The 26,486-nt window shown below is 46.2% G+C and overlaps 1 protein-coding gene across 1 annotated transcript in view; it reads left to right on the top strand.

Annotated features, from left to right (window-relative positions):
- Window positions 1-26,486, top strand: part of EIF2AK2 (eukaryotic translation initiation factor 2 alpha kinase 2) — a 357,779-nt gene that overhangs the window by 21,955 nt on the left and 309,338 nt on the right. Inside the window, exon 3 of the mRNA XM_029594168.1 lies at window positions 25,360-25,486. Within this exon, the coding sequence (XP_029450028.1) occupies window positions 25,360-25,486 (127 nt within the window). The remainder of the gene's footprint in view (window positions 1-25,359; window positions 25,487-26,486) is intronic.

The raw sequence follows: 26,486 nt of genomic DNA, 5'->3' as shown, positions 1-26,486 counted from the left end.
ATGGACCTCATGGCCACAGCTGCAAACGCAAAGGCCCCTCGATTCTTCAGCCGACAAAGAGAATACGGGGCAGAAGGAGTCGATGCCCTGGTTCTACCGTGGCCTCGGAAGATCTTACTGTATGTCTTCCCTCCGTAGCCCCTGGTGGGGAAGGTTCTACGTCGCATAGAGAGCCATCCGGGTCCAGTCATTCTAGTGGCACCGGAATGGCCCCGACGGCCCTGGTTTGTGGACCTTCTTCATCTAGCGCCGGAGGGACCCCTGCGGCTCAATCATCTCTTCCACCTACTGCGACAGGGTCCTATATTTTTCGAGCAGGCAGATCGCTTCTGTCTTGCGGCTTGGCTTTTGAGAGGCGCAAATTGAGACGCCGTGGATACTCCGAGGGAGTGATTTCCACTCTCCTAAGGGCACGCAAGACGTCTACCTCTGTCACTTACGTGCGCGTCTGGAAAGTCTTTGAGGTATGGTGCTAGGAGCGTTCTATTCGTCCGGTCTCTGCTTCGGTGACGCAAGTCTTTTCCTTCTTGCAGGCCGGTCTGGATTTGGGGTTAGCCTATAATTCACTTAGGGTACAAGTTGCGGCGTTAGGGGCTTTCCTGCACAATGGGCAGGACTCAAGGCCGTCGGCTCACCCAGATATTGTACGTTTTCTGCAAGGTGCTAGACACCTGAAGCCACCCTTGAGGCTGCCTTGTCCGTCTTGGAATCTTAACTTAGTACTTCGTATACTGAGCGGGCCACCTTTCGAGCCTCTTAGGTCGGCTTCTATCAAGGATCTCACCCTCAAGACAATATTTCTGGTGGCTATCTGTTCGGCCCGTCGTATTTCGGAGCTTCAGGCGATGTCTTGTTGGGAGCCATATCTTCGCTTTACTGACGAAGGAGTCTCTTTACGCATGGTCCCGTTGTTCTTACCAAAGGTAGTCTCAGCTTTCCATATTAACCAATCTGTCGATTTGCCTTCCTTCGCTTCGACGGAACCCAGGGAACTCCGCAAGCTTGATGTCAAAAGGTGTCTCTTTCAATATCTATCGGTCACTAACGAGTTTCGTCTCTCGGACCACTTATTCGTACTCTGGTCGGGTCCTCGGAAGGGTCATCTGGTCTCCAAAGCAACTGTTGCCCGTTGGCTCAAAGGGGCGATCTCAGCCTCATATCTTGGGGCCGGGAAAATCCCTCCAATTTCTGTTCGGGCACATTCACTTCGGTCCCAGGCGACTTACTGGGCGGAAAGTTCTTCGGTATCTCCCCAGGAGATCTGTAGGGCGGCCACATGGACGTCTCTCCACACCTTCGCGCGCCACTATCGTTTAGATGTCCGGGCGCCAGGTTTGGATTCTTTTGGGGATAGAGTCCTTCGAGCGGGGCTGTCTGTAGCCCACCCATAGTAAGGGAAGCTTTGGTACATCCCACCGTCTGGACTGATCCTGGTACGTACAGGGAAAAGAAAATTATTCCTCACCTGCTAATTTTCGTTCCTGTAGTACCATGGATCAGTTCAGACGCCCTCCCTTTATTTTACGGGGTTTTTCTCTTCTCAGTTGGGATTGTTGACTCCGCTCGAAGGTCAGTCTTTCTGTTATTTCTCTCTGTTTCCTGGGATTTTTTTCCAGTGTTAGTTATGGTTCACGTTCTGTTGGCAAGTTCCCTCTGGGGTAATGTTTAGTCAAATTTCACTTTTTTGGCCTTGTTTTCAGGCTTCTCTTTACTTGATCCCTCTATCTCCTCTCTTGTTGGCTTTGCTAGTCTAGTTTACTGAAGATTGAGGAAAGGGGAGGGGCTTATATAGTGCCCCCTCTCGAGTTTTTTATTCTGACTCCATCTGCTGGACGGGGGAACATAACCCACCGTCTGGACTGATCCATGGTACTACAGGAACGAAAATTAGCAGGTGAGGAATAATTTTCTTTTTCCCTTGCCGCTTTAAATGTGCAGCGGGAGCCTTGGGACCTGCTTTAGAGACCTGAGTCTCCTGCCGCACATCTAACACTTACCAGGGAGGTGTTATTTTATTGTGGCTGACCACCTTCTCGGTCAGCCACGATAAAATATTTGCATCAAATTCCCTAGTAATGACCTTTTCATGCATATAGTTGCGATGGAGAAGCTACAGAGAAGGGCGACCAAAATGATAAGGGGAATGGAACAGTTCCCCTATGAGGAAAGACTAAGGAGGTTAGGACTTTTCAGCTTGGAGAAGAGACGGCTGAGGGGGGATATGATAGAGGTGTTTAAAATCATGAGAGGTCTAGAACGGGTAGATGTGAATCGGTTATTTACTCTTTCAGATAATAGAAAGACTAGGGGGTACTCCATGAAGTTAGCATGTGGCACATTTAAAAGTAATCGGAGAAAGTTCTTTTTCACTCAACGCACAATTAAACTCTGGAATTTGTTGCTGGAGGATGTAGTTAGTGCAGTTAGTATAGCTGTGTTTAAAAAAGGATTGGATAAGTTCTTGGTGGAGAAGTCCATTACCTGCTATTAATTAAGTTGACTTAGAAAATAGCCACTGCTATTACTAGCAACAGTAACATGGAATAGACTTAGTTTTTGGGTACTTGCCAGGTTCTTATGGCCTGGATTGACCACTGTTGGAAACAGGATGCTGGGCTTGATGGACCCTTGGTCTGACCCAGTATGGCATGTTCTTATGCCCTGTGGTAGGCTGCGATAGCCGTTTTTGCCTGCTCATGTGTGTGTTCTGCTGCTCTCTATAGGCCTTCGGTATGAGCAGTGTGTTGGCTCTGTGCGCGTGTTGTGTGCTTGTTTTTTGGGTGCGCTTTTTACGCCCACAAACCTTTTTTACGTGCTTAACTTTGTGCACAGGTTGTGCGTGCGCCTTGCCGCACTTTGTTCTAGGTGCTTATTTTTTGGGTGCATTTCATTTTTGAGTACGAGCTGTTCTGACGCATGTTTACTGCAGCAATGGTGCTGGTAAGTAAGAAGCCTAAGCGCCTTCCTATTTGTGTTGCCTGTCATATTAGGGCTTCTCAGCTTGATCTCGCTTCTAACCTGTGTCAGCGTTGCTTAGCCATTAAAGGAGAGTTGTCGTCCTCTGATATTGCTAAGCCTGGCTTTTCCCATTCTGATGATGGGTTGGTCGTGGCTTTGACTGGGAGGTTCTCCTTTGACTGGCTCCTCCACTGGTGAGGTCAGTTCTGTGGGACCAGCTCCAGTTCCTTATGGGCTTGGTCTGGACCCGGCTGCTTTTCTTGGGTGGAATTTTTTCAAGGCTTACAAGCCTTTCTTCAGGCGCAGTCCTTTGCTTTCCCCATTTCTGTCCAGTCGGACCCTCAGCTGGTAGCTCCTCCCTTTTCCAGTCCTATGCGTAAGCACTGGGGCTCGCCTCCCACTCCCTGCGGGTGTTCCCAACAGGAATCCGGATGGCACTGATGATGAGGTTGATCCTGATTCCCTGGAAGATGAGGAAATTCATCCAGAGGTGGAACCATATCGAACCATGTTACAGTTCTTTCTAGAGATGAACTACTGGCTCTGATATCCCAGTCCTGGTTCAGATGCTATGTCAGAGTTGAGGAAGAATCCCTGTTATGAACACCATTCAAGAATTGATTTATCTTGAATGGGACATCCCATAGGCAAATTTCAAAGGGGGTTGGATATTGGAAGGCATGTAGCCCCTGGATCCAGCTGTGAGAGAGCATTTGCACTTTCCCAAAGTCTGTCTTGCCTGTGCCGTCTGTAATCGGACGGCTATCCCCATGGAGGGAAGAACAACCTTGAAAGATGTGCATGATAGGATGATTGAGGCTATCCTCAAGCAAGCCTTTGAGGCAGTGGCAATGACTTTACAGATAGCTTCCTGTTGCACCCTAGTGGTACAATCTTGTCTTCTTCTCTCTCAGGAGTGACGATTCTGGAGTGAATTCCAGAGTGGTGATGGAGCCTGCTACTGCCTTTTTAGCAGACACAGGCTGCAATTTGGTCCATACCTTGGACAGAGGAGTGACTTTGATGATACCGTCCAGGCATCAACTATGGCTGCAAAATTGGTCAGCTGTTGCAGCCTCCAAAGCTAATTTAATGGAAATGTCTTTTAAAGGCTCACTCTTGTTTGGGAACAAGTTGGAGAACCTGACCAGTAAGTGGGGCGAATCTCCGGTTCCTTGGTTGCTGGAGAAAAAGAAGCAATTGCAGCACCCCTTTCATATGAGGGGTCATCTCCGGGGTTCCAAGCAATTTTGTCCCTATAGAGTCAACCTTTTAGAGGACTCGGCCTTTTGGTAGGTCTCAGTCCTTTTGTCCCAGACAGCCCGAGAGGAGTGGGCTCGGGAGGCGGTTCTTTCTGAGGTTCCCAATGAAGATTTGCTGACCCATCTTCGGGAACAAGAGTTAGGGAACGTCTCTATCTCCTTTATGAGAGGTGGGTCAAGATCATACCAGACCAGTGATTCCTGGAGGTAATACGAGAAAGATATGCGCTGGAATTTTGCAGTGTTCCTTGGGATGTGTTCATGGTGTCTCCTTGTCATTCCCCGCAGAAGAAGCAGGCAGTTGAGTCTACGTTTCAAAGGCTCCTCACTCTGAGGGCTGTGATTCTGGTACCCATGTCTCAAGAAAGTATGGGGCAATATTTCATTAATTTTGTTGAGCCAAAGAAGGGAGGGTTCCTTTTGACCCATCCTAGATCTCAAGCTTCAACCATCATTTGAAGGTGACTCATTTTCGCATGGAAACATTACACTCTTGTGATAATGGCCGTGTAATCAGGAGAATTTCTGACCTCGCTGGATCTGTCCAAGGCCTACCTTCATATTCCCATCCATTTGGAACACCAACGGTTTCTACGTTTTGTGGTATTGGGACGCCATTATCAGTTTTGGGTGCTGTCATTTGGTCTAGCCACCACCCCCAGAATGTTTTCCAAGGTTATGGTGGTAATAGCAGCAGCGTTGAGAAGAGAAGGGATCCTGGTGCACCCATACTTGGACAACTGTCTGATTTGAGCCAAGTCTCAAGGAGAGAGCCGCCTGGTGACACACAAGATGATCTCCTTGTTGCAGGAGCATAGTTGGGTGGTGAACCTGGCCAAGAGCAGTCTTCAGCCATCTCAGTTTTTGGAGTATCTGGGGGTTCGGTTCGACATGGGACAGGATAAAGTTTGCCTGCCGGAAGTTCGGATTCAGAAATTGATGTCTCAAGTACACTATACGCCCAACAGTGTGGTCCTATCTTCAGGTGCTCAGCTTGATAGCGGCAATCCTGGAAGTGGTGCCATGGGCGAGGGCACATATGTGTCCTCTTCAGCACTCCCTACTATCTCATTGGAACCCACAGTCTCAGGACTATTCAGTTTGGCTCCACTTGCTCTCGCCTCCAATGGTGGTTGCAGGAGGCTCATCTGAGAGAGGGAGTTTCCTTGTCCTCCCCGACCTGGTTGATACTCACAATAAATGTGAGTCTCCAGGTTTGGGGGGCTCACTTTCAGGAGCTGATGGCCCAAGGACATTGGAATGCTGAAGAGTCCATCTGGAACATCAATTGCCCGGAACCCCGGGCGCTCCGGTTGGCACGTTTGCAGTTCAGGCACAGGCTGCATGGTCAAGTAGTCTGCATGATGTCAGACAACGTGATGACAGTGGCCTACATCAATCGCTAGGGAGGAACCAAAAGCCAGCAAGTGTCGCAGGAAATAAACCAATTTATGGAATGGGCAGAAGGACATCTACAGATGATCTCGGGCTCACATTACAGGAAAAGACAACATAAGAGTGGACTTTGTCAGCAGGGAGAGTCTGGATCCAGGAGAATGGGTGTTGTCAGCCGAGGCGTTTCAGCTGATTGTGGATCGCTTGGGCATTCCATTCCTAGACCTGATGGCGACTTCTCGCAATACGAAAGTTCCTCGATTCTTTAGTCGCAGGAGAGATCCATGGTCCTTGGATATATATGTTCTCATACATCTCTGGCTGGAAGACAAGTTGCTTTATGCCTTTCCTTCGTGGCCCTTGCTGTGCAGTATATTTTGCAAATCGAAGGCCACAGGGGGCTAGTACTCCCGGTGGCGCCATTCCTGTGTAGGTGTGTAGTATAGCTGGAAGGGAATAAATTTGTCTTTTTTGATTCCATACAGCTAAAAGGTTTCTTACAGAACAGGATTGATTTAGCTATATCTTTCTCTTAATGAGTTGAAGAGGATAGGCATAACTAATTATCCAAATTCTTATTAAGTTTCTTATTATTTCTCTCCTCCTTATGTGGACTGAATAATAGCATTTGCTTTATTTGTTTTGGCATATTACCTTATTGAACTATTGCTATGCATTTTGTGTATTAGGGTCTCTTGATTGTTATAATTTGAAATTAATAAAGAAATAGACCACTTGTGTGGTCTACAGGCCTCCGAATTAGACAGACTAACTCGACAGAAATTTGGCTGAAGACATCCAAAAGATAAGAAAGAAGGGAGAAGTGTTGTTTGTTGGAGATTTTAATTTGCTGGATGTAGATTGGAGTATACCTGCTGCAGAATCTATAAGGAGTAGGGAGATTGTGAATGCCTTTCAAGGGGTTTGCTTAGACAAATGGTGATGGGAACCCATGATGGGAGCAGTAATACTGGACCTAGTGCTCACAAATGTAGATAGTATCTCCAATGGTAGATGCTCATGTAAGCGCTAATGATCATCAGACATTATGGTTTGATATTGAGGCTAAGATAGAGATAAGTTACATGAAGATCAAAGTCAAGATTTCAGAAATACAGAGTTTGTTAAAATGGAGAAGTAGCTTGTGGAGGAGCTAGAAGGCTGGAAGGAAATGGGAGAAGTGGAACAACAGTGGGCTAAATTAAAAAAAAACTATAACAAAGGCAACCAAACCTTTATGTAAGAAAAGTGAATAAGAGCAAGAGAAAAAGGAAACTGATATGGTTCTTTGAAGAGGTGGCTAAAAAAAATAAAGGCAAAAAGATCAGCATTCAAATAATACAAAGCAGCACAAAAAGACTCACAAGGAAGATTATCTGGTAAAGCTGAAAGAGAGAAAAGTAATCGGGATACAAACGTTTGAGTGGAAGAAAGGATTGCCAAAAAAGTAAAGGAAGGTGACAAAATATTTTTCAGATATATCAGAAAAAAGAGGAATGCCAGAAGTGGTATTGTAAGATTGAAAGGAGACAAGGGTCATTGTGTGGAGAAAGGTGAGGAAAAAGCAGAAACATAAAAACAAATACTTCATCTTGTTGTTCACTAAAGAAGACTTTGGGAAGGACCATTATTGGTTAGTAAGAGAACAGATGGGAGTGGGTAGATACCACTCAGTTTATGGAAGAAAGTGTTTGAGTGGAACTAGTTAAACTGGAAGTGGACAAGGCCATAGAGCTGGATGAGATACATTACAGCATCCTGAAGGAGTGCAGAGAGTTGGTGGCAGGGCTGCTGAAAGACATGTTCAATATATCTTTGGAAACGGACTTGGTGCCACAGGATTGGAGAAGGGCAATTGTGGTCCCACTTCAGAAAAATGGTAGCAGGGTTTAGCCTGGAAACTACAGGCTGGTTAGCCTTGCCTCAGTGGTATGAAAACCAATGGAGATGCTTCTGAAGGAAAGGATAGTGAGCTATCTATAGTGCAATGGATTGCATGATCTGAGACAACTTAGTTTTACCAGAGGACGATCATATCATACTGATCTGATTGATTTTAATACTGTCCCACATTGAAGAAGTAACACTCTCAAAGGAAGTGGCTGAGGTGTGGTCGGCACCACCTAGTGAGCAAACTCGCTAGGCCCATGCCAGCAGCTGGCAGAGAAGCCCGCAAGCAGGATCTCCTGGAGCTTCACCTATACCAGTCACTTCCCTTGGAGGACAGCAGGACTTAGGTGAGTCTCTAGGGCTATCCTGAGCAAGAGTCGTGACAGGCAGCAGACAGAAGAATGGGTAACAGGCCAGAGACTGGGACAGACAGAATGGGTAAAAAGCCATAGGTAAGGACAGACAGCAGATAACGGAAGGTCAGGGGCTAGGCCAGGGTCAGGATCCAGGTAGACAGTCCGAGACAAAACAGGACAGACAAGGTCAACCAGACAAGCAAGGAAGGGAACAAGCAGGGCCAGAACAAGGATGGATAGGCAAGGACAAGACAAAGAACACAGAACAAGGCACAAGACAAGAATGAGACCAGGAGAGCAACATGCACTGGAACACAAGGGCACTAGGAAACCTGTTGCTGAGGTGCTGGCTGATAGCAAAGGAGTTTCTTAAATACTCAAGGAGGATGTTATGTCATCAGCCTGTGCCACAAGAAATCTTGGCTAGGGGACCTCTAAAGGAAATCCAAGTTTATCGGAAGTTCTGTCCTGGGTTCTTGGAACAGCATGCTGTGGGAGACTATGCCAGAGTCGCTTTGGATCAGAGGTAAGAGGCTTAACAGAAAGCTTATGAAGTTGGTCCTAAGGTGGTAGAATAGATCAGAAATTATTTGACTGACAGATGGCAGCGAGTATTCATAAATGGAACCTACTTTTAGGAGGGTAGAGTGATAAGTGTAGTGCCTCAGGGATTCATTCTTGGTTTTGTTCAATATCTCTGTGAGTGATATTGCCGAAGAAAAAGTTTTATCTTGTGAATGACACTAAGATCTGTAACAGAATGGACATGCTTGAAGGAGTAGAGAGAATGATTAGCGATCTAAGAAAGCTTGAGGAATGGTCGAAGGTTTGGCAGTTGAGATTCAATTCCAAGAAATGCAAAGTCATGCATTTGTGGTGTAGAAATTCAAAGTAGCTGTATGTGATGTGGGGTGGGTGGAAATCTGATGTGCAAGGATTGGGAGAGAGACCTCGGTATGATAGTGTCTGACGATCTGAATGCAGTGAATCAATATGACAAAGTGGTAGCTAAGGTTAGGTTGATGCTGGGATGCATAGTGCGAGGCATAATCAGCAGGATAAAGGACATGATAATTCCCCTTACAAGTCATTGGTTGAGACCTCATTTGGAGTACTGTGTTCAGTTCTGGAATCTGTATCTCAAAAAGGATAGAGTCAGGATGGAAACAATCATAGAGAGGCTACAAAAACGGTGTGGGATCTGCACCAAACGTTATGAGATGACATTGAAGGAGCTAAATATGTATACATTGGAGGAGGAGGAGAGAGACAGGATGATATAATACAGACTTTTAAAAATCAGAAAGGTATTAATAATGCACAGGAATCACACTTTTTTCAAAGGAAAGAACACTGTAGAACAAGGGGGCCATCCTGAAACAGACCTTTGAGGTGGCAGCTCTATCTTTGCGGATCGCAACCTGCTGCACAGTGGTGACGCGTTCCTGTTTGTCACAGGTCAGGAACAATGCTCCGGCAGCAGACATGGAGTCAGCTCTCTCGTTCCTCACGGATGCCGCATCCGACCTAGTCCGTACGACAGCAAAGGGGGTCTCATCCTCTGTAGCTGCCAGGAGGCAGCTCTGGATATGGAATTGGTCAGCCGATGCTCCTTCGAAGACACGCCTCACCAGAATGCCCTTTAGGGGTTCTTTCCTGTTCGGCAGCGACCTTGATAAACTGGCCAGCACATGGGGCGCCTCTCTAGTACCTCGACTGCCGGAAGATAGGTTCAAAAGGAACCAGCGTGCCTTTCCGAGGCCCTCCAGAGGTAGAAGCTCCCAGCGCTTCACTCACTATAGGAGTCGCTACCAGGCACCTCGTCCTCAGGCCAGGAACCAGTCCTTTCGGACCAAGCAGCATAAGAGGGGAGCCGGCTCGTGTTCATGGCCTGGCCACGCCTCCCAATGAGAATCAGCCGATCCATCCGGGGGACGGAGCCATAGGGGGCAGGTTAACCCTCTTCTACCCCAGATGGGTCGAGATTACGTCGGATCAGTGGGTCCTCGCCATCATCCGAGAGGGGTATTATCTGGACTTCCCTCCGGACAGGTTTGTGGAATCTCAAAGAAGGATTCAGCACCACAATTCAAAGAAATATGAAACAAAGGAAAATATAAACAGCTACAAACACAGCTCAAAATCAATTACAGAACTACTAGCGTATTAACAGAGAGCTAAGATATACTAGAGGTATAAAAGAAGAACCCAACTGCACAAACTTATCACTAAAAAACAGTCAGCTCTGTTATATCTCTATAACTGATGTAACATTTACATGGAAACTTGAGAAAAATAACATTTCTAGCTGCAAAACTCTGGGACGCATAAGCAAAAAATGATTCCGCTTCTTGTAAGTCGATTTCACCACCTCAGGAAATACCTGTATATTTTAGTACAGTGTTTAAAGTAAAGTCTTAATAACCAATCTCTGATTGGCTCAAGGGCCATAGTAATTATTAAACCGATGCAAATAATTATGTATAGTAATTATGCAAACCGATGTAATAAAAAAATGTAAAAAAATACGCTGTTATATTATGTAACTAACACATTAACCAAACGATGTAAACCGTTCTGATGGCGAAACCGATTTACGGTATACAAAACACGACAAATAAATAAATAAATAAATGAAGTAGATAGCTTGGTAAACAGTCAGAGGTTTCAAGTATAATTAATATATCCAAATTAGTCTCATCAGCAGATATTACTGTTAACTCTTGGTATCCCAGTTCTGCTACTTTTACCTTCCTTTTAAATGCAGAAAGATAGTAAACCTTTAATTGGTGGAAAAGACTGCTCAGGAATCTTTAAAACTTCTAACAGATACCTCTTAAACATCTCTCTAGGAAACACCAACAGAAGCCTTGTAAAATTTACAACACACCGTTACCAGCTAAGTAAGACTCCAGGCAGTCGTTTGTCCCCTATTCTGACTACCCTGCTTAGAATGTTAACAAAAATTAAAATTACACATAAAATAACCTTAACTTCCACAAAGTCACAAATTACAACTACATTTTTCTTTTACCCCAATTCCCTAGTTCAACCAAACAGATTAATCCAGTCCTAGTTTCACACACTCTCCCATTTGCGCCCCCCCCCCCCCCCTTTTGTACTGAAAGCATGGAGTCATATAGTCATTTCTTATTTTCTTAAGAAACTGACGAGAAACTGCAACTCTATGCAAGCAATGAAGGGCAGGAGGGGGGCACAAAACCATGACTGGATCAGCCTGTTTGATTGAACTAGGGAATATTGCAATCCTATCTTTCATCTGCCTGTCTCTGGGCCTCCAAGCGTCAGGACCCGAACATTAGACTGGGCCCCGTTTTCAGGACCCAGTCTCTGGAGTGGGCTCCAGGAGTGGGCAGGCTCTGGCCTAGGCTGAGGCTGCCAGACCAGGCCCCGGCATCAGGGGCCAGGTCTGGCAGCCTCAGCCTAGGCCTCGACCAACCTGGGATCCCGGGGGACCTGGTACCCCGACGACTAGAGACCGCTTCCATTTCCTGGGTGGATCTCTTTAAGGGGATCCATGCCTTTGTACAGATGCAATCAGCTTCCCGTCCAGGCCCTGCTGTTGCTCCAGCTGCTCCTGCCCCTGGACCTTTGCGCCCTTATCGTGGGCACCCGCCTCCGGGCAGTCCGGTTCAGGCGGACCCTGATGCCTCGGAGGACGAGTCCGAACCCCCCGAGGAGGGGGAACTTCCCTCGGGGATTGAGCCATATCGAACCATGAGGCGGTTCTTTCCCAAGGAAGATCTCTCCGACCTGGTATCTCAGTGCCTGGCGGAGTTGGCTATTACAGGTCCCAGCACTACGGTGCCCTCTACGCAGAACCCTCTGCTGGAAGGTCTTCGTCCTACAGCCCGCCATTTTCCCTTCTTGCAAGCAGCACAGCAACTGATAGATTTGGAATGGGCTGCACCAGCGGCCTCATTCAAAGGGGGTCGGGCCCTGACGGGCATGTACCCCCTGGAACCGGCAATCAAGGAGATGCTGGCGTGCCTTCAGGTGGATGCCTTGGTTAGCGCTGTGGTCAAGCGCACTACCATTCCAGTTGAAGGGAGGCGGCCCTCAAGGAGCCTCATGACTGGCGACTGGACGCCATGCTGAAACAGACCTTTGAGGTGGCAGCTCTATCTTTGCGGACCGCAACCTGCTGCACAGTGGTGACGCGTTCCTGTTTGTCACAGGTCAGGAACAATGCTCCGGCAGCAGACATGGAGTCAGCTCTCTCGTTCCTCACGGATGCCGCATCCGACCTAGTCCGTACGACAGCAAAGGGGGTCTCATCCTCTGTAGCTGCCAGGAGGCAGCTCTGGATATGGAATTGGTCAGCCGATGCTCCTTCGAAGACACGCCTCACCAGAATGCCCTTTAGGGGTTCTTTCCTGTTCGGCAGCGACCTTGATAAACTGGCCAGCACATGGGGCGCCTCTCCAGTACCTCGACTGCCGGAAGATAGGTTCAAAAGGAACCAGCGCGCCTTTCCGAGGCCCTCCAGAGGTAGAAGCTCCCAGCGCTTCACTCACTATAGGAGTCGCTACCAGGCACCTCGTCCTCAGGCCAGGAACCAGACCTTTCGGACCAAGCAGCATAAGAGGGGAGCCGGCTCGTGTTCATGGCCTGGCCACGCCTCCCAATGAGAATCAGCCGATCCATCCGGGGGACGGAGCCATAGGGGGCAGGTTAACCCTCTTCTACCCCAGATGGGTCGAGATTACGTCGGATCAGTGGGTCCTCGCCATCATCCGAGAGGGGTATTATCTGGACTTCCCTCCGGACAGGTTTGTGGAATCTTCGTGTCCAATACACAAGAAGGCGGCATTGGAAGCTACCCTGGCGAGGCTCCTGTCCTTGAAAGCCATAATCCCAGTACCTGCATGGGAAATGGATTCTGGGCACTATTCCATTTATTTCATGGTACCCAAGAAAGAGGGCACTTTCTGGCCTCTACTGGACCTCAAGTCAGTCAATCGATACTTAAGGGTCCCGAGGTTTCGCATGGAAACTCTGCGCTCAGTCAAGACCGCAGTACAGCCAGGAGAATTCCTCACGGCCTTAGACTTGTCAGAAGCCTACCTGCATATCCCGATCCATCCGGATCATCAGCGCTACCTACGCTTCAAGGTTCTGGGACGCCACTTCCAATTCCGGGCTTTGCCCTTCGGGTTAGCCACGGCGCCACGGACCTTCACCAAGGTGGTCATAGTGGTAGCAGCGGCGCTCAGACAGGAAGGAATCCTTGTCCATCCCTACCTAGACAATTGGCTGATCAGGGCGAAATCACGAGAGGAGAGCCATCGGGCAACCAACAGAGTGATCGCCCTTCTGGAAAGCCTGGGATGGGTAGTCAACCTCAACAAGAGTTGCCTACAGCCTTCCCAATCACTGGAATACCTGGGAGTCCAGTTCGACACCCAGGCAGAGAAAGTCAGTCACTACCAAGAGAAGGTTAAAACTTCAGACGCGTCTCCGGTCCTTGATGGGAGCCAGCCGGCCCATAGCTTGGGACTATCTGCAGGTTCTCGGCCTCATGGCATCCACCCTGGAAGTGGTACCCTGGGCAAGGGCCCATATGAGACCTCTACAACGCTCCCTGCTCTCTCGCTGGAGCCCCCGCTTCCGGAATTATTCCATGCATCTACCTCTGCCAGCCAGAGTGCGGACCCAGTTACGGTGGTGATTGCAGTCCAACCACACGAGCAGGGAGTCGAGGATGTCCTCCCCCACGTGGATTCTGCTCACCACAGATGCCAGCCTGAGCGGATAGGGAGCACAATGCGAAGAACTCACTGCACAAGGGCGGTGGGACAGAGAAGAGTCAGGGTGGAACATCAACCGTCTAGAGGCACGGGCAGTCCGGTTGGCCTGCCTGCAATTTGTTCACAGACTGCAGAACTGGGCAGTCAGAGTGATGTCCGACAACGCCACCACGGTGGCATACATCAACCGTCAGGGCGGAACCAGAAGCCGACAGGTGTCCCTAGAGATAGCCCCGCTGATGGCTTGGGCAGAAGCGAATCTTCAGGACATCTCCGCCGTCCACATTGCCGGGAAGGACAACACTACGGCAGACTTCCACAGCAGAGAAAGCCTAAATCCGGGTAATGGCAGCTGTCGCCCACAGCCTTCCAGATGATTGTGGATCAGTGGGGGATTCCGGACATGGACTTACTAGCGGACAGGTCCAATGCTCAAGTACCCAGATACTTCAGCCGCAAGCGAGATCCGTTCTCTCACGGGATCGACGCCCTGGTTCAGTCATGGCCTCCCGGGATCCTGCTATACGCTTTTCCTCCATGGCCTCTGCTGGGCGCCCTTATCCACAAGATTCAGAAGCACCGGGGCCTAGTTCTTCTAGTGGCACCAGACTGGCCAAGAAGACCCTGGTATGCGGACATGAGGAGACTACTGGCAGGGGAGCCCCTTCCCCTGCCTCCTCTCAGGGACCTGCTTCGTCAAGGTCCCATCCTCCACGAGGATCCGGCTCAATTCTCTCTTACGGTCTGGCCATTGAGAGGGCTAGACTAAAGAAAAGAGGTTTCTCGGAGCCGGTGATAGATACACTCCTCCAAGCGTGCAAGTTTTCCACATCCCTCACCTACATAAGGATCTGGAGAGTATTTGAAGCCTGGTGCGACACTCATGGCACCAATCCACATGCGACTACTATCCCTATTGTTCTGGATTTCCTGCAGGATGGGCTTCAGAAGGGTCTCTCCCTAAGCTCCATCAAGGTTCAGGTGGCTGCGCTGTCTTGCTAAGGTCCCAGGAGGGATGGCAAGACCATTGCCACGCACCCAGATGTTTCTCGCTTCCTGAAAGGAGTCAAGTACATTCGTCCGCCACTGAAGTGGCCAGTGCCCCTGTGGAACCTCAACCTTGTTTTGGATTTCCTCGCGGGATCCACCTTCAGACCCCTTTGGGGCCTGTCTCTCCGTTCGCTAACTTTGAAGATGGTGATCCTGCTGGCAGTGTGTTCAGCACGCCGCATCTCAGAGCTACAAGCGCTGTCCTGCCATGATCCCTTTCTCAGAATCACTCCTGAGGCTATCCATCTTCGCACGGTTCCCTCCTTTCTACCTAAAGTAGTCTCACAATTTCACCTCAACCAAACCATATCCTTGCCTACCACGGCGGGTTTAAAGAAATCAGAAGAAGGGCGTTTACTACGCCATCTCGACATCGGCAGATTGCTGCCCAGATATCTGGAAATGACAGAAGAAGTACAAAAGATGGACCATCTGTTCGTCCTGCTCAGCGGAAAGAAACAAGGAGAAGCGGCCTCTCGGCCCACCATCGCCCGCTGGATTAAAGAAGTTATCAGAGCGGCCTACGTAGAGGCCGGGAAGTCACCACCTCTACAAGTCAAGGCTCATTCTACCAGAGCCCAAGCAGCATCTTGGGCAGAATCTAGGATGCTGTCGCCTGCAGAAATATGTAAAGCGGCGACATGGTCCTCCCTCCATACCTTCTCCAGGTTCTACCGTCTGGATGTCCAGGCCAGGGAGGACACAGCATTTGCGAGGGCGGTCCTCAGGCAGCCTCCCACCCAGTCCGGGAGTAGCTTTTGTACATCCCACTTGTTCTGAGTCCATCTGGTTACACGCTAGGAAATGTTGAGATTACTTACCTGATAATCTCCTTTTCCTTAGTGTAGACAGATGGACTCAGCATCCCGCCCGGCTGCCTGTATACATGGGTTTCACCGATTCAAGATAGGCCATGTCATCTTCTTACATAAGAGCGTCCCCTTTGCCAGGTGTCGACGCCTTCCGGTTGTGAATGCTGGGGGGTCTCCAGCTACTATCAATCAGTCAGGGGAATCCTGTTTCACTATTTCATTGATCGTCAGTACACATATATCCATAACAGCTTTTGCAAGGAAGATTACTGAATTGCCTCACTTCCTGTGGGGGTATATGTACCCGTGCTGACGTCAGATCCGTCTCCAACTGCTAGCACGAGCACACTATACCCACTTGTTCTGAGTCCATCTGTCTACACTAAGGAAAAGGAGATTATCAGGTAAGTAATCTCAACATTAACTCTGTCAGGCCCAGGACAATTATTTATTTATTTGAGGTTCTTTATATACCTCAACACTTTCCTGAACTTTATATTCTCCAACACTTTCCTGAAGTGCTTCATTGACCTTCCTGGGAACTGAAATAGGTGATGGACTCCTTAAAACAATGCTTTCGAGGAGGTCATGTGATGCTGTGAGCAGGGAAAAACGCAAGTTTCCCAGCTCCGGGTGCTGTCCCCCTAAAAAGCTAAAATTAGCACTGAAAAAATAGCAGCAAATCCGATACAAACAGACCAGAAAAAAAGGTATTATTAGTAGCGTCTTTCCCTGCAGAGTGAAGCATCGGTCATGACAACAAAACCGGTGAGAAAAGAGAAACTAAAAATCACTGAACTGGAGCCTAAGATGGCTGACCAACGGGGAGGCACTGAAAGTATGGGACTCAATGAAACAGCTGTAGCCCGTCTCACGGACGCTGTAATCTTGGGACTAGAACAAAATTTTGCCACTCTTTCTGAAAACGTCCTAACCATAAAAGAAGCATTGGGTGACATAAGACGCCACATTGATATCGCTGAAGGGCGGATCTCTGCAGTGGAGGAGGATGTCATGGCAGCCACCATGCGGCTCGGATCGCTGAACAGGAAGTTAAATCTGCAGCGAGCAAAATCGAAGACCTTGAGAACAGAGTGAGACAACTTGAAGTTTCTCGGTTTCCCTGAAAGCGTCACAGATGGGGAACTTAAGCCTCTACTTGAACGCTGGTTGCCCACGGCACTGCATCTTCCTGACCTGGAAGGCAAGGTCATAGTGGAGAGGGCGCATCGGCTAGGACCTCGGCGGGAATCGGACAGCAGGCCGTGGCTGGTAAAACACAGAAATCTCTCATATATGCAGCCTTCAAGAAATCAAGAGAGCTTAAATACCAAGATAATAAAATAATTATGTTCCAAGATTTTTCTGCAGTGGTAGCTGCGAAAAGGAAGCTCTTCTCACCCACCTGCAATGACCTATTCAACAAAAACATTCGCTTTGCCTTGCAATTCCCCGCAGTGTTGAGTGTGGAAAGATGGGAAAATGTATAACTTTGAAGCACCAGAGAAGGCTGCAGAGTGGCTTAAAGCCCTGAAAGACAAAAGCTGAACGGTTTCTATTATCAGAGCCTGCTGGTCGATGTATCGCCTATAAAGGCTAGCAATGGTTTTACCTGCAGACAGAATCGCTCTGCAGGAAGAAAGGAACGGTGTTTGTTAATCAAGTTGCACAGTTTAAAGTAGTGCTTTTCTTGTTTTTTTTCTTTCTGTTTAAGAAATTGCATAAGCTAAGCGATGTAATGTGGTTCTACGATATGTATTACATGGGGGAACTGCGCCCGAGCGCACTTTCACTGATCTCCAGCCCCGTTTTTTTAGATTTAAGAGAGGGGCCATGGATTTGCAACAGAGGGAAAGGAATAGAGGAGGGCTGGGGGGAGGGGGGGGTATGAGGTATACTTGAGGGTTTCAGCAGGGTAAGATGGAATGGGTTGTGACATTGGACCGGGATCACCAAGCACTAAGATAACGGAACTGGGCTTTTGATACACGCTTATTTGGAGCTGAATGGAGGATGGTGAGATTGGGAATAACCATGGTACAATGGTGGGAAGTTCAAATGCTGATGGTCCAGGCTGGGAGGCCATTCAGCGATGGTCGAGCAAAGTGTCACAGTGGCCTACACAGTGTCGGGTAAATAGCATTCGAATATGCTCGTGGAATGTGGGAGGATTGGGGTCACCAATAAAGAGACAGAAGATTCTGAGCGCATTAAATAGGCATAAAGCAAAAGTGATAGGTATTCAAGAAACACACCTCTCGGAAGGGGAGAGTAAAAAAACTAAAACAAGGTTGGGTGGGGCACTGCTTTTTTGTGCCAGCAGTGGGGAATAAAGCAGGAACCCAATCTTAATTCATAAGAATATAAGATTTGAATGTATGAAGCAGATCGTAGACCCGGAGGGTCGAATCCTCATTGTTATTGGTAAACTAAATGGCCGAGAGATCACTTTATGCTCAATGTATGCCCCAAACCAATACTCACATACCTTTTTTCAAAGGTTAGTGGGTATGCTTCTCCCCCTACAGAACGGTCCTTTAATCCTATTGGGAGACCTAAATTGTGTCCATGACCTAGCCTTGGATAGATTGCATGCTGCTGCATCAGTAAAGGACTCTGGGAAGAAAGGGATAGCATATTTATGTACAGAACTGAATTTGTTAGACATATGGAGAACCCTAAATCCCACAGAGAGAGACTATACCCATGTCTCCAGGGCTCATGCCACAATGTCCAGAATTGACTACCTACTTATTTCCGATACTCTGTTTCCTAGAGTTAAAAAGGCTCACATAGGAGACATTGCGATCTCAGACCATGCCATGATAGCGGTAGATATTCTGGATGGAAGTGCTAATATCAGGTCTCAGGTGTGGAGATTCCCAAGCTGTTTGACAGGGGACCACAAATTTGAAGAGTACCTGCAGACCAAGTAGCAGGAGTACACCAATAATAATCAGGAACATGAGGAAGATCCTTGCCTGTATTGGGAGGCAAGCAAAGCAGTAATGAGGGGAGAAATCACATTGCATGCGATAGCATGTTCGAAGGCCATGCACAAACAAATACTTATTTTAGAGTCAAAACTAAACACTGCAAAGAGAAATTTGGCCCTTCATCATAACAGTAGTAACATGGAAATATATACCGAGTGTCTGCGGGCCTTAAATACCACATGGTAGGCGATCCAGTAAAGCCGTGTGGAAGTAACAAAGTGGTGGATGCCACAGGAGGTCTTTCTCAAATTTTATTGCAGGAGATGTAAAGAATCATATACAAGTGCCCGACTCTGGCCGAGTTTCGCCACCAGCGGTGGCTGCCTCAGGGGCTTGTGTATCAGAGAATCATTGGACAGATGGTCAAAGTCAATTCCAACGCACACATATATATATTATTTAGACAACAGCACGATCCGCTGGTGGCGAAACTCGGCCAGAGTCGGGGACTTGTATATGATTCTTTACGTCTCCTGCAATAAAATTTGAGAAAGACCTCCTGTGGCATCCACCACTTTGTTACTTAAATACCACATTACATCTTAAGGCACAACGGACAATGCTCCAAGGGACTCATAAATTATTTTGCTATGGCCACAAAGCTGGAAAACTTTTAGCTAATATGATATGCCTGCAAAGAGTATCGTATATTGATCAAGCTGAAAAATCCCCGATCACTTCTGGGTCAGAGATCTGCGCTACTTTTCAAAGCTTTTACAAAGCTTTATATACAGAAGATCGGAAAGGGGGTGCGAAGGAGGAGGCTCAATTTATGGCAGATATACAGTTTCCACAGGTCACAGCAGAACAACTGCTACATTTAAACTCTCCCATAACATTGGCAGAACTAACTGCGGTAGTTAAGGCCAGTAAACTAAATAAGGCTCTGGGACCAGATGGCTTATGCGCGGAATATTACAAAATTCTGCTTACATAGGCCTCAGGAGCTTTGTTGCGATTCTTTCAAACTGCTCAACAGAACCGTAGCTTTCCTAAAGGGTTTACTAAAGCATTTATTACCGTGCTGGAAAAACCGGGCAAAAATCTCTCTTCCCCGTATCGTATAGACCTATTTCCTTACTTAATTGTGAGGCCAAATTTTTCGCCAAAATAGTGGCAGACCGCTTAAGTGGGGGCTTTCCTTCTCTTATTACCACGCAACAAGCTGGATTTGTCAAAGGGAGATTTGTTAGCGTCAATATGACAAAACTCATAGTAGCCATGGAGGAATGCAGGGCTAGGGACATTGGAGCAATGGTAGTGGCCTTTGATTCTGAAAAGGCCTTTGATAGGGTGTCCTGGCCCTACCTCTTCTTGATACTAAGCCGATATGGTCTAAAGGGGGAAATAGTACAAAGCATTTCCATGCTATACCACAAGCCATTGTCTGCGATTTTCGCAAATGGGCATGTGTCAGAAGACTTTCAACTGTATAGAGGTACTTGTCAAGGGTGCCCATTATCGCCTCTTCTGTACTTTTTGTCAGTAGATCCGTTGTTGCGAAAAATTGTGACTAATCCCAATTTCCATGGGTTTTACCCTAGGGAAACAAGCTTTTAAGATCTCTGCATTTGTGGATGATGTCCTAGTATTCTTAACAAATCTGCAAAGATCTCTAAAATGAGTACTAAAACACCAAGAAGACTTTGGCCTCTTTGTGGGATTAAAGATTAATGCTGATAAATCTGAGGCTTTAGCCCTGGGACCCAGCATATAAGATAATTGGGAAGGACCTTTCCATTGAAATGGGTGGCCAATGATATGCAATATCTGGGAATTCGCCTTACTAAGGATATAAAGATGTTACATAGAGCTAATATTGAAGCCCTACTTAAGAACATGGAACAAAAATTACAAACATGGTCCAAACTGCCACTATCCCTAACGGGGAAAATTTTTTGTTAAAAAGGTGGATATATATTATGCAACAGCTACTGATATGGCTGAGCAAAGAAGAAATAAAATAAACAGAATGATAGGGAAGAATCTGTGGGGCCCTCATAAAGCTCGCTTACCCCTTTCCTTTTTGATGATGTCCAGGAGACAGGGAGGTTTGGAGTGCCCAAATTGGAGAAACTACAATTTATCTTGTATATTCAGACATGTGTATGATTTGTATATTCAGACATGTGTATGATTGGATTATATGAATGGCTTGCCCCATATCGCCCACACAACTTACTTCAGATGAGAGGTGCAGATATCCCCGGCCCATATAAAAGAAGTTTAATAGTGCGTTCTGGACGGGAGGCATGGCGGTATCTGTGCAGGATGAAAATGGGAATGAAGGGCATTGTTACACCTTACCTTACCTTTGTTGGTAATCCACAATTCCCTGGTGGAATAGCCTCAGTCGTTTTCCAGAAGTGGAGCTCTAAAGGATTAGACACCATACAACAATGCTTAGACCCCCAAACTCTAGTGCTCAAAAGTTTTCAGGAATTGCAGACTCAATATGGTTTAGAATCCAAAGACTTCTATGGGAACCTCCAGGCACGTCATTACATTCAAGGGATATCCAGTGCTCATCCGGACTGGCGTAAAGCCGGAGAGCTCAGATACTTCTTTACACAAGCAGGACAAAAATCAAACTCCAGTATGTCATTCTCGAGAATACTTAAGTGCCTACCCAATACTATAGCCCTAGAGTGTGCATACAGGGTAAATGGGAGAAGCAGGCAAATGTTCGACTTTTTCTGGAAGACATTGTACACATCCTGGATGGTTGTTATACATACTCTGAAAATGTTATTCTCAGAGAGGTGGGATATAAGGTTCTGCACTGTATGTACATGCCGCGGACTTGGATGCATGCTGCAAAGTTATGTGACTTTAATATCTATTTGAAGTGTAGGAAGGAAGTAGGAAGTTTATTTACTGTCTATGGGAATGTGAATCGATTCAACAGTACTGGACTGAAGTGCTCACGGAATTGCAGAACATTTCTGGCTGTTCATTAAAATCAAACCCTAAGTTATGCCTGTTTCGACTATTTGAGACTGGGCAAGAGGATTTCTCAGACACGGACAAAATGTTCCTTGGTAAGGCTCTCCTGATCGGTCTGCAAACAATTATGGCGGTCTGGATATCGTCGGAACGGCCACAAAAAGCACACTGGAAGAACAGATTAAATAACTTACTGCAAATGGAATATATGTCCGCGAAAAGGAAAACACAGAAAGCACGAAAGTATTGTGAGGACATTTGGCAACCATATTAGCGGACTTTACCACTATCCATGAGAGACACCATTACGAAACTCCAAGGACTGGACTACAAAGAAACATCCCGCACGGCGACTTAAAGCGACTTAATACATCATCATCCGATATCACTCTAATGACATCTCCGGAAGGTTGTAGAGCGGGGAGAGGGAGGGAGGGAAGTAGGGGGAGTAATGAATTCATTCTAATATGAGGTTGGAGGTTTGTTATACACTTTTGAAATGTATTATGCACAGTGTTATAATGCTTTAAATTGATAAACTCAATAAAGAAATTAATAAAAAAATCCAAAAAAACCCCAATGCCTTCATTCCGAAGTGAGCCAGGGACCCGGTCTGCATCGGCCCAAAAAACAAAAATGGTTGGATGTGCCATATGATTCACATGTGGGGAAAACACACCTCAGCATTGAAAGAATGATCGGAAGCTCGCTCATCACACCCGAAGCAATCCTCAAAGCCAATTGCGTCGATGCACTTCAAAGAGCAAACCAAAGCATGATGACTCGGAGTGTTCGATATCTGATGCTTCAAGGTGATTGAAGCAAGATTTGTTGAACTGCCTGAAGTGCATTATGTCAGAGCACTCGCATAGTGCATCAGACCCTCCCAAAGCAAGGAGCATTGGAGCACTTGGGGTAGGGATGCACAAAGTTCGGAGTGCCGGAACACCTGAAGCACAGAACATCGAAGTGCGCAAGGCACGGTGCCCCAGTCATGAGGTGTTGGAACAGCTGAAGTGGAGTGCAGCAGAGCCTATCAAGAGTGGTATGTCAAAACAACCAAAATGTGTTCATACTCTTCTAACTTCCCCTGCCTTATCAATGCACTCCTCGAGGCATTAGGCTGAAGAAAGGGAGATGCTTTTGCCTTCATCCTCACGTGGTTCTTGGGCTATGAAAACTCAGGAGCAAGCAACTTTTTCAGAAGTGGATCCAGGTATTCTAAGAGCAGTACACCCTGTACCCATCACGAAGAATATCTTTCTACCAGATACCTTGAGATATCCACTACCTGCCAGAACAATGCCAGTCTCAAACCATATTGCTCAAGGGCTGTGCCTGGAGGGTCCAGAGCCAATTTGATCCATCATAGCCTTAGCCCCCAACAAACCTCCAGTAGTCCAGACAGAGTCCATTCTAGTGCCAGAATAAGATATAGCACCACCAGCGCCATCACAACAGATACAGTCATCACTGAAACATAAGAAAATGCCATACTAGGTCAGACCAAGGGTCCATCAAGCCCAGCATCCTGTTTCCAACAGTGGCCAATCCAGGCCATAAGAACCTGGCAAGTACCCAAAAACTAAGTCTATTCCATGTTACCATTGCTAATGGCAGTGGCTATTCTCTAAGTGAACTTAATAGCAGGTAATGGACTCAGTGATATAGTGAAAACATTCTTCACAAGTTTTTTCGCTGGTAACCTCAAGATACTATCAATGCATCCTATGTATACTCCATATCTACTACAAGTTACCCTGACATGATCCCCTCCTTAAGTAATGCCAGGGGCACCGCCACTTCTCTAGTAGGCGAAGATGGACACACATATTTGACCTCACTGCCCTGGCTAGCTTCTTCATCATCAGCACCTTTATCCCCACATTCACCCTCACCTTCCTCATCCATGGGTTCATCACCAGGGGTATCCCCAAGTAGTTTGGGAATTCTTTCTGACCCATTTTCACTTTCTCCAGATCTCTTCTAATCCAAATTCATGGAAGTGATGGGGAAAATCTCTTAATATCCATGTGCATAAGGATCCACATTCACGAGCTGACTCATGAACATCCTTCCATTTTGGACATTCCTTCAGAACCAGTGGTACTTCCCACCCATTTACTTCTGGATAGCCTCCAGATGAAAATGGGAGAAACCCCAAGTTCCACTGGGGTTTCTCCCATTTCTCCCACAGCCACGAGGAAACTGGACCTCAAGTTTTGCATGCAAAAATCGGCAGGATACGGCATCATACAATTGCCTTATCAATTGGTGATTGTTGAATCGGCTCTCAAAAAGGCCAAAAAGATAAGACTTCACTTGAATTCACCAGGGAATGCTTACGCAAGCAGCATTTTTCAGTTTTTAATTTTATTTTACAAAAAATGCAGAGAAATAATGAATTGTGACTTTGAAAATTTACTTCAAGAGCATACTGGTTTGCAATAAACATATTGTCTGGAACAGTCTCTGTAAGTGTCATTTGTAATCTACACAAACCTGCTGACTTTTTAGGGGATCGAATAATTTTGCAAACCACTGTATGCAAAGTTTTTGGTTTTCAGTACATACCTTCACATTTCACTACTGTCTGGACAATCAAACCGCATCTGATGGTAAGGTGGGAAAGACAGTACGATCTCAGGTTGTTCCTCATTAGTTAGTTTCCTCTCCATGATGGGGGTTGGGGTCCAGTTGCATAATATAAAGGCACTCACTCTGCTGCAACCCTAAGCTTTGACTCTCCATAGATCATGGCTAATTCAATAGAAATAGCAAATTTGCTTACTGTAAATGGTATTTTCCATAGATAGCAGGATGAATTAGCCATGAGCTACCCATCCACCTTCCTGGAGAGCAGACTCCACCTAGATTAGCTGTGTTACAAACTGAGGAGGCACTGAGGGAACGCCCATGCAGGAAATCCCGCACATCCTCAGTAGAATCAAAAATTCTACTAGCTTGGAGAGAGGAATCCATTTGGTGCTGCTGGATGATGCCTAATCATGGCTAATTCATCCTACTCTTTACAGAAAACACCATTTATGGTAAGCAAACTTGCTTTATTTGTTTTCTGTTACATGCATGGGGCTTCTCCGCAGCATTTTTCAAATGAAGGATATAATTATTTTCTTAATGTAGCACATGAAATGTGGATATGAATTGAGCTATGCTGGGCTAAAATCAGGATAAGAAATGACCAAATCTTGGTCTGTGAATTATTAATTGAATTTCTGGTAGAATTCCTCTTTTGGATCATTTCTAAATTGTAAACTGAGATTTCTTGATAAAACTCCCCATTTTTGCTAAGATGGAACTATAGCAAATTAAATTTGTGTATCAGGCGCTAGTAACTCTAACTTGTTATTGTAAGAGAGTAAATATTTCACAAAACAGATTGATTTTCTTGCTTCTCATTTGTCAGTGTTTCTGCACAACACTGGAGCAAGGACTACCTTCTTTCCTTTTGTTTACATGTACAGAGCTGAAAAAATTCCAGGTGCTAGGTTGCCTAAAATTTGGGAACCCAGAGATAGAGATGCTTCCTGCCCAGGGAAAAAATGGTAAGACTGGAAAGAGGTAGGGAAGGGAAATGAACAGAGGGGCTGGAGATAAGAAGGAGGAGGCAGGGGTGGGAGGGTGGCAGATAGAGAATGCAACAAAGGGAAAAAGTAAAAAAAATAAAATAAAAAAAGAGCAAATAAGCCAAAAAATAAAACAATAATAGATAAATCATTGGGGTAAACAGTTTCCCCTTTTAACTAAATAATTTGGGCTAGTGCACAAGTTTAAAAAAAAAATTTCCAACCCTGTACATATGACTTTTGCTATTCACCTGTGAGCTTGCTTATAGCATATTCAGCACTGTATACACCAATAATACGTTATAACAGCACAAAATTATTTTTCTATCTTTATAGGTTTACATGTAGATATAAAATCGATGGCAGAGAATTTAGAGAAGGTACTGGAAATAGCAAAGTTGAGGCAAAGCGTGAGGCAGCAAGGCTCACATTTGAGGAGCTGCAGCAGGAAGAGAACGACCAGGTATGTACTCAGTGGCCTAAAAAGAAAAGGAAAACTCTTCCCTGCAGATCTAAACATTATTTGAGCTTGAGCATCTTTTTCCAAAAGGTCGCAGAAGTTTTATTACAGCCTGTCGTATCTTGTTTCAGTGCACATAGATCTTTTTCTTTTGTGTAGAGACCTTTCTTTGTTTCCACATTATATTAACTTTTTCAACTTCCAGTTAAGATGGCTATCTGATTCTCCTGCATTGTTTCCCATGATTTACTTTTGATGCGGCAATGTTGGAGAGACTTTGTTAGAAAATGTGTTTATTTTGCATAATTTAGTTGCCAGTGGCTGGTTTAGTGAACTGCTGTGCCTCTAAATGTGATTATAAGTACTAAAATACCTTGTGCCTGAGGCAAGCTGAAGGTCGGTGATTCTAAAATTGCGACTGTCAATGGCAGCAAATACAAGATGAAGACCATGGTATCTGAGGAAGTTATTTAACAGATCTCCCATAGTGTGTCCTCCATGCTGGATGAAGAATATATAAAACTGCAAGTGGTGATGGAGGAAATAAAGAATGCCTCAAGATATACATCAAATGACTAAAGGTAGCAGAGCACCCCATATCAAATCAAGAGGACAGAATTATACAAGCCGAACAGTAGATAAACGCCCTGCAAATATAACATGCACGACTTCTCAAGTGTATCAGGAGACCCCAAGTTGCAGAAATATTCTGCAAATTATCTGATTCCTGGAAACCATTAGACTCTGAACTACTTAACATTTGGGAGTGGTGGCTTCTCTGTAAACTGGGCCTGAATGCACCTGAGAACAGGTTGTGCTCTGAGCATGTGCATTGCGTTGGTGCCAGTTATGACAAAAATTCTCAGCTGCCCTGATATTCAAGCAGAAAAGCTTGAATATCAGGGCAATAAACTTCTGCTTTTCAAAGATTTCTTAGCACATGTGGTCATGCAGAGGAGAGAAATGGTGCCATTTTGTTCAGAGCTGCACTAACCGAGGTATG

This window comes from Rhinatrema bivittatum, chromosome 3 (genome assembly GCF_901001135.1).
Source record: "Rhinatrema bivittatum chromosome 3, aRhiBiv1.1, whole genome shotgun sequence".
Taxonomy (NCBI): domain Eukaryota; kingdom Metazoa; phylum Chordata; class Amphibia; order Gymnophiona; family Rhinatrematidae; genus Rhinatrema; species Rhinatrema bivittatum.
The sequence above is the reverse complement of the archived record's forward strand: the minus strand, read 5'-3'. Positions and strand labels throughout refer to the sequence as shown.